General features: G+C 38.9%; 1 protein-coding gene across 3 annotated transcripts; it reads right to left on the bottom strand.

The window, feature by feature from the left end:
* Nucleotides 1–261: 261 nt before the first annotated feature.
* LOC119945248 (olfactory receptor 187-like) lies at nucleotides 262–8,661 on the bottom strand. Of its 3 annotated transcripts, none has more exons than XM_038766344.1 (4): nucleotides 8,530–8,661; nucleotides 6,664–6,780; nucleotides 1,452–1,544; nucleotides 262–902 (listed from the first exon to the last, which is right to left on the bottom strand). In XM_038766344.1, the coding sequence occupies exons 2-4, from the start codon at nucleotides 6,751–6,753 to the stop codon at nucleotides 585–587; spliced, it is 501 nt and encodes a 166-aa protein (XP_038622272.1). In that variant the 5' UTR covers nucleotides 6,754–6,780; nucleotides 8,530–8,661; the 3' UTR covers nucleotides 262–584. The 3 variants fall into 3 exon arrangements, with proteins under 3 accessions (XP_038622272.1, XP_038622273.1, XP_038622271.1); XM_038766345.1 differs by having other exon boundaries at nucleotides 1,452–1,541; nucleotides 8,450–8,661; XM_038766343.1 differs by having other exon boundaries at nucleotides 8,450–8,661.
* Between the last annotated feature and the right edge of the window lie 303 nt (nucleotides 8,662–8,964).

An 8,964-nucleotide genomic window follows, 5' to 3' on the forward strand; every position in this document is an offset into this window, starting at 1 on the left:
GTTATAATTGATTGCTATTGTCTCTCTCTTGGTCTTTGGTATAAGAGAAAGGAATGTTTAAGGAAGGTGGCTATTGAGATGTTTCTACTTTTATGAGGAGCTACGGAAGAGAGATAAGAGTACTGTGCTTTGGAAAAAGGTGTGTGTTTATGGATCAGAGAGAGAAGAGCTTGTGTTTGAGCAATAGTGGGCAATGTGGTTGAGTTCAAGAATGTGTGATGCCACAAAAATGATCAGTATAAAAAGTTCCCACCTGGCATTTTATTTTGAACCTTTTTCATAATGGTGGTGTACAGCATCAACAACAGGGCAAATTTTAAATGTATTCCCCATTCATATTAATGTCTCAAGGACTATGAAAAGAGATATTTAAGTGGTTAACAAGACAACTATATCAATTACATTGGAATTTTTTTTCACCTGAATGCATTCTAATTTCTTTAACATCCACAGTTCTATTTACATACTGAAGCAGATGCTCACCATGTTTTAACTGTGATTTTCTTTCTCTTCGTTTACTTTTTGCACCATTTTATGGAGAATGTAAATACACAAAAAATGGAAAGGGACTAATAGAGATGATTTCACTCAGAAAATATTTGCCTTCTTATCACTTTTCTCAAGATCCCTATGACCTCCTTGTTTCTCAAGCTATAGATGAAAGGGTTTAGCATAGGGATTATAATAGTGTAAAACAGAGAATCCATCATGTCCTGATCCTCTGCTTCAGTGGAGCCTGGCCGTACATACATGAAGAGAAGGGAGCCAAAGAATAAGGTGACGGAAAGTAGATGGGCACCACAGGTAGAGAAGGTTCTGTGTTTTCCCTTTGCAGATTTCATTCGCAGGATGGTGCAGAGGATATAGGAATAAGAGATGGTGATAGTCAGAATGGTGAAGACCTGAATTGAACCAGAGAAAATGATAACCAATAGTTCATTGAGGGTTGGGTCTGTGCAGGAGACTTTAAAAAGCGGTATGATGTCACAAAAGAAGTGATGGATTACATTGGGCCCACAGAAGGATAATCTAAAAAGAAAACCCACATGCAGAGAAGAATGTAGGACCCCACCAACATAAGCACCAATTATCAACCTGATGCAGAGCTTCTGGGACATCTTGACGGTGTAAAGCAGAGGGTTGCATATTGCTATGTACCGGTCATATGCCATCGATGCCAGGAAGAAGCACTGCGTGGTAGCACAGGCTGAAAAAAGCCCTAACTGCCCCACACACCCAAAGAAAGGAATCGTTTTTTTCTCAGATAATAAATTTGCTATCATGTTAGGGGCAACATCGGAGGAACAACAGGCATCCACTAATGCTAAATTCCCAAGGAAGAAATACATGGGAGTATGAAGATGAGAGTCAGTCCAAATTAACATAATGAGTCCAAAATTCCCCAACATGGTGATGAGATAGATGACGGAGAACAGCACAAACAAGAGGACCTGCAACTCGGGATGTTCTGTTAGTCCCGATAGAACAAACGTAGCCATGGAGGTGTTAGTCCCCTCAGCCATTTCTCCACATTGGCCTCTCTGCTGGAAGAAGAAGGTCATTCATTAAAATCCATTTTGAAATAACCTTGGATTGACCTAACACGGTGCATCATCTCCCTTTGGTATTGATCACAGGCAATCATGGACTCTAGTTTCTAGATTTGGGGCTGCGCTGTGAACCTTATCCATGTGTAAATCTTCTCTTGAAGGTCAGAGCCTACTCTTTAAATGTTCTGTACTAGCCCACAGTACTCATTATTGCTCATATTCATGGACTAATTTTTTTTCCATTCATTTACTTTCAGAAAAACCTGTGTGTTTGAGATTGAGAGAGTTTGCTTTAGAAATTTTAAGAAACAAAACCAAATACAACCCTACCCCAAAACGCTTTAGAATTTTATATTATTTTTTGCCTGGATTTATGCTTTTATTACTCTGTTTTGAGAGTGCTCATCTCCTGCAAAAGGCCTAATCTACTTCTGAAAGACAAAACCTTCCTGCAGAATCACCCATATTATTTTACTGTTTTTTTCCCAATAGGGTCATCTGTAGTAAAATATAATTATGTATTACATTTCTGTGTCCTTTAATCACCAGCTCCCTCTCCTCAAATCAAACAATTGTATTTAACAATAAGTCAAATTGATTGAGTAGTTATTGTGTGCAGTGCACTGTACTAAGTGATTTAGAGAGTACAATATTAACAGAATTGGTAGGCATGTTTCCTCCTTACGGGCCAAAGGATGAGCTTACGGTCTAAAAGATGAGATTAAAAACCTCTGAAAGGATTGTAGTTTTTTTGAGAACTCACCTAATTTAAGATACTCTTACACTGAATGGAAATAAGCACTTTCACTGTGGAATTCCTTACTGCTATTTCTTCAGAAGACACCTAGGATTTAAAATGGTGTAACTTTTATTTTTCTTTGGCACATCAAATTAGAAATGAACTATCTAGGAATCATTAAATATGTGACTTCACAATTTATTACATTTCTCATCACTTTAATGTTAGAGAGATTGGTGATGATCTTTGGAAACAAAATAGAACCATAATATTTCATTCTGAATATTAGGTTGGATGTTCTTCATCAGTTTCTAGTAATATTTTTTAAAATGGTGCATTTTAATTCCATTTATTCACTCTGCATATGAAGACTGAGGTTGGATCAAACACTCATATATTCATCTGAAGTACCTAGATAACTGAGATGAATGTGTAATTTAAGGACCTCAGTTATTCAGATAATTTAATGGTGCAGAACCCAAATTCAGCCTCCATTTCCTTATAATTTAGTAGAAATGCACAGAAACAAATGACTTCCAAAGAAGTTCTAGAAAGCCCTCCTAATTTCCTTTTCATTTAGAATGATTTGGGAATGTGCACCAGACTGTTAACCATCATAAGTTTTATCTGTGGATCCTTAAAAGATCATAATGTTAAAGTCAGAATAACCTGGGAAGAAGGAGATTATTTTAGTACCCAAAATGTGTTCCTTTTTTTTGCCTTTCCAATTATTCAGCATCTGGGGCGATCTGGACAATTCATTCAATGTGCCTTTAATCAGTTGGGGAATTAATCTGATCTGACTTTGATTTGAATTTAAAAGACCAAAGTTTAAAGCTACAGGGATACCGAAACTGTGCTACTCATCCTTACCACTACAGGTTCTCAGGACTAGATCCAAACATGAAAAACCAGAATAAGGCAGAAATGACTCGATTTTGTCAGAATTAGTCAGAAGTCCTGATTCAGAGATTGATGGTGAATTTTGATTTGGAAAATAAAGACACTACTGGGTTTTTTTTTTAAAGATAGTCATGGCTACCCTCATAATACTTAATTTGCAGAGACCGGTGTTCTCTGAGAACTCTAAAGTTGAACATGAGGTTATTTACGTTGCGCTTGTTCTTCCCAGAAGTAATGTTGGCAACTGCTTCCTGAACTACAGAAAATCTGTTAATTTTAAAAAATCCCACAAATTTACTATAGCAGCCTGATTGCTAAGATTTTCCACTTAACACTCAATTAAATAGACAGTATCTGGAATCTCATGTATCTCACCCTATTGAAAAAATGTCAGGAGAGACTGGAGATGAAATGCTTTGTCATCACTTACCCTGATTTGTAGCATTGGATGGAACCAATTGAAATGCCATTGTTTCCAAATGAGAGCATGAAAGAATTGCTTTTATCACCTTGGAGCTAAATCTCAGGGATCAAATCTGCCTGTGAGGCAAAATCCCAGTTTCCTCAGTGATTGGTGGTGATTTCCCTGAAGGTTAAATTCAAGTTTTTCTACTGGGCTTTTCATTTTACCCAGACCCAGAAGAATCAATTAAAACAGCATTCTGAGGCTATGGGGTCTAATCCAGCTGCAGCCTTCCTGATTAGTTCCTAGCACCCCAACTTTTAGAATCCCATCAGACATAACCCTACTAAAGGGCATAAACAAATTTCAGATCCCTCCATATTAGTATATTGTCGCTGATGATCCTGATTCTCCCTCCATGCAACCCCCGCCCTGCCCAATGGAAATGCTCCCCAGCTGCTACTCTGTTAGATGGTAAACTCCTTGAGGACAGAGTCCAGGGCTGTTCAACTTTCTTTATACAATGACTAGAAAACTCTCCCTGCTTTGGATGATGATGACGATGATGATGATAACATGTTTCCTTCATTCAGTATCCCATAGTTCATCAAACATGACTGATTGAGATCTATATTTCAGTCACTCAAGAAAGTATTGCTGCAGAATATATCCAGTAGTCAGGCTGCAGACCTCTCTTTGTCACTGCACGCACACCCTCACACAGTCATTCTTCCCCACTTTGCATTCATACCTTATGCTCTTCCTTGAAGTGTTCCCCTGGTGTGAAACTCCTTCTCCACTCCTAAAGTCCTCCTAAAACCCCATCTCCCCCACCAAGCCATCTTCCTCCATTAGTTCCCAGTATGCCAAATCTTATAAACCAAGCCTTCAAGCATCTTTAGCATTCATGAAATTATATAAACTCATCCTTAGCATTCTTGAAGTACATTTATTTAATTGTCCATGCTATTATTTACCATAACTACTCAAATGTTAAGTTTTTTCATGCTTGTCTCCCCTGATATAGTGTAAGCTCCATGTGTGTAGGGAACATGTCACCACTTTTCAAGTGCTTAGTACAGTGCATTGCTCCAAGAGAGTGTTCAGACCAATACTACTAATACTACTATTTTATGCTGTCTGGTTTTGATTGACTGCCTTAGATACAATTTCTTCGAGGGGCTTGACATTCTTGATCTTTTTTAGTATCTAGCCGTGTGACAGGGATTCTGTGGGAAACCAAAGGCATAAAAATAGTTTCTATTACTAGGGGAATTTCTATGACATAGATTGTTAGTCTTGCGTGGTTTCTAAAATACTTTCCGAGTCCAGTACCGAATTATGTTGCACTCCTCCACGTGGATAGTTCAGTGATTCACATTCAGTAGGTGCTCAATAAATGCTCTGGTAATGATGAGGCTGGCACACTGTCACAACCTCAGTGGGAAGTGGCGTGATCCTGAATCCAGGCTTTGACTGTGGAGTTTGAATAAAATGTCCACTCTAAGAGATCTATGGAGGAGGACCCAGCTAAACCCAGCCACAGGTACAATGTAAGGAAAGAACAATGAAAAACAAAATATGACTCCAGGTTCTACCCTGCTGAACTTAATACTAGACTCCTCCGGCATTAGACAGACAGGCTTCTACCCCCTCTTTTATTCATTCAATCAATCAATCATATTTATTTAGTGCTTACTGTGTGCAGTACTGTCCCTTCTAGACTGTGAGCCCGTTGTTGGGTAGGGACCATCTCTATATGTTGTCAACTTGTACTTCCCAAGCGCTTAGTACAGTGCTCTGCACACAGTAAGCGCTCAATAAAAACGATTGAATGAATGAAACGAATGAATGCTTACACCACTTTTCACCTATATTTTGGGTCCCAGAAACTATAACTATATGATCACCATAGCTGCGGTTGTGACTTTTAGACTTTGAGCCTTGAAGAACCCAAGCAACAGTTCCTCCTAGACACAGTACCTAACTGCTTTTGTTCTGTTTTACTCTGTGTGTGCATTTGTCCTTGTCTCCCTCCTCTAGACTGTAAGCCTGTTGTGGGCAGGTATTGTTTCTCTTTATTGCTGTTTTATACTTTCCAAACACCTAGTACAGTGCTGTGCACACAGTAAGCGCTCAATAAATAAGATTGAACGAATGAATAGTATTTTTATTGTTTCACCTCTCTTTGTGTGTCTGAAGGCAGTCCTCCTGCTTTATTACACTTATCTTGTGAGCCTTTTGAGGGTCAGGTACCCTGTCTAATTCCTTCCTGTGTATTATTTCCCATTATTTAATATAGTGCTTCATAAATAAATAAGTACTTAATAGATATTATTACTGCTACTTCTGTAATAGTCATAAATCATACTTCTGTAGAAGTCATTCCATAATCTTCCTGATCCTAGATGTTCAATGTCTGCCAAATCATGAGTGGAAAAAGAAGGTTGTAGTCAAGGCACAGGTGCATTAAAAAGAGCTTCAAGTTAGGAAAATTAATCAGGAAATAGAGGCACTGTAAAGATTCATCTGATAACAGCTTCTGAGTTCATTTTCTAGCCACTCAACTGAAACTACCAACTCATTTCCTATGTTTTAAACTGGAGTGAAGACTGTTGGGGAGGAGGGGCTTATAAGGGAGAGGAGTGGAAAATAGGAATTTATTTTGGTCAAGAACATCTTTGAATTGGCATTTGTTAAAGTGGAAAGTGTTGTGGCCTTCCCAAGGCCAAAGCTAACTATTACTGTGAGTAATTTGTATCTAGATTTAGTGTATCTCAAGCTAACCCTAAGCTCATTTAGTAGAAATGATGTTATTCCACCCGACCTGCATGCCAACTTCCTAATGATGCCCACTGCTCATTGTTTATGAGCTATGGAAACTTATTTACACTATAAGTTATGTAATTGCCACTCGCCAAACTTTTACAAGTGTCCCTTGGGTGCATTTTTCAGAGTTGCATATAATTACTATTCTCATGGGATCTTATTAATTTTTTCCAAATGAGCAAAGCAGATCAGTGCAAAACCAATCAGAGGGCTTTTAGCGTAGATGCCGGTTTACTTACCTCAGTTGTGATTGAGAAAGAAAGAACTTGGTAGAAAGATGAATCGTTCCAACTATAGCATTGTGACTGCCTCAAGGAAGGGAGTTTCATTCACGCATTGTCAAAGTGTATTCTTCCTTTAAACGTGAGAGAATAATCAGTGAATCCACCTTAGTGATTTTGCTCCCTAACTCCTGCCCTTATTTCGAATATGAGTTAAATGAAATTATCTATTCTATTTATTTTATTTTGTTAGTATGTTTGGTTTTGTTCTCTGTCCCCCTTTTAGACTGTGAGCCCACTGTTGGGTAGGGACTGTCTCTATATGTTGCCAACTTGTACTTCCCAAGTGCTTAGTACAGTGCTCTGCACACAGTAAGCGCTCAATAAATACGATTGATTGATTGATTGAGTATTCTGGAACACAGAAAAGAGGTAAATAGAAACTTAAAGAAAGAATAGTAAACAATGACTTCCATTCGTTGATGAATTAATCTTCAGTAATACAACAAAGCTCTTTAAAATTAAATCAAATGTACAATTTGCGGATACTTTGCTATTGGGATTTCTATAAATGAGATCCTTTATGTATGTATTTATGTATGTTAAATTACATCGGGTCCCTGGGTCTAATGGAAAACTTGAGTGTATTGAGGTTTTTGTTATAAATGTTCTTGCTAGAAAGAGGTAAAATGTCAAATGAATCATCATTCAGTGGTATTCATTGGGTACTTTCTGGGTGCAGAGCACTGTACACAGCACTTTTGAACATACAGAACACCAGAGCTTATAATTCCCCCATAGTAGTAAGCTCCTCTCTGAACTTTGAGCTTCTTGTCTACTAACTCTTATACTTTCCCAAGAGCTTAATGCAGGGCTCCACACTCAAGAAATACCAGTTATGATGATAATGATGATAACAGTAAGTGTTCAAATATGTAATGTTGACTACTGATTGATTGAGTTTTTGCTTCCCCCTTTTTGGCAAAAGATAAACTCAGCTATAGGCTGAATTAAGTCCTGTTACAGCCCAGGAGCCCTAAGAGTTCTGATCCTAGGGGGTCACAGATAACAGCATCCTCACCTCTGTTATACAGAAGCTGTGTGCGGAATGGTGTATGTCAGACCTGGGAACCTGAGGGCCCATCAGTGATAATGAACTTGATGGCAAATCTAAGAGGTTCCCAGATACTGCTTATTTCTAATGGCATCTGTAAGACCTGAATCATTAACAAGCTAATAAGAGGAAGCGTGGTAACTATGATTCTTCATGATGAAGTTGGTAGGACACTGTCAAAGCTCAAATATACGACGATGGGATACCTTGGGTTTACTTATATAGCAATCAAAGGAATTTATTGATCATTTACTCTGTGGAAACTTCTATACTAAGTGCTTAGGAGAGTACAGTAGAGGTTCAATGAGTTTACCGTTCAATTAGGTAGACAGACACTAGATTACACTACAGTTAGGGGACAGCAACAGAGTTTAAAACTATGGACATAAGTGGAGGTGGGGGTGTGGAGGGTGAGTGCCCAAAGGCTTAGGTGACTCAGAAGTGCTGAAGTGGCAGAGGGGAGGGGAGGGAAGAGGGTGGAGGGTTGAGAGATTAATGAGGGAAGACCTCCTGGAGGAGGAGCAATATCAGAAAGATTTTGAAGACAGAGAGAGCAGTGATCTGTTGGAAGTGAAGTGATAGGGAATTCCAGGCAGAAAGGTGAAAAAGTGGTGTTGCTGACCCTGAGTTACATTTTCTGCTTCCAGTCAGGCTGGCTCTGGGGATTCCATTACAGTTAACCAGGATTACCATGGGATATAGTTGTAGAAAAGCCTAAAATGCTTTCGTTCAATAAGGAAGATGTGGATCCTGAGGTGAAACTAGCTTGCCTGGCGCTACAAAGTTGATTTTGTCTGCAGGCCTCGTCCTCTTCTTTCGCAGAAGCTTAGCAGGAGGTGCTTTTCTTCTGCCATTTGGTTTATGTTTGTCTTTTCCCAGGACAGGATGGTTTAGGATGACTTCTTGTGGATGGGAATGAGGATCCCATCTCTCATCCTGTAGTCCCATCCTGTGGCCACGGGCCATTATTGCATCATGATAATTTATTCAGAACGCCGGGCATTGTCTTGACCTAGCTGGAGATATCATTTTCTTTTTTAAAAAAAAATAGTATTTGTTAGGTGCTTACTATGTGTCAGACACCATTTTAAGCCCTGGAATAGGTACAAGTTAATTAGGCTGGACACAGTTCCAGTCCCGCACGGGGCTCACAGTCCAAGTAGGAGGTGAACAGGTATTTAATCCCCAATTTAAGGTTGAGGAAA

The sequence above is a fragment of the Tachyglossus aculeatus genome, chromosome 24 (assembly GCF_015852505.1).
Source record: "Tachyglossus aculeatus isolate mTacAcu1 chromosome 24, mTacAcu1.pri, whole genome shotgun sequence".
Classification (NCBI taxonomy): domain Eukaryota; kingdom Metazoa; phylum Chordata; class Mammalia; order Monotremata; family Tachyglossidae; genus Tachyglossus; species Tachyglossus aculeatus.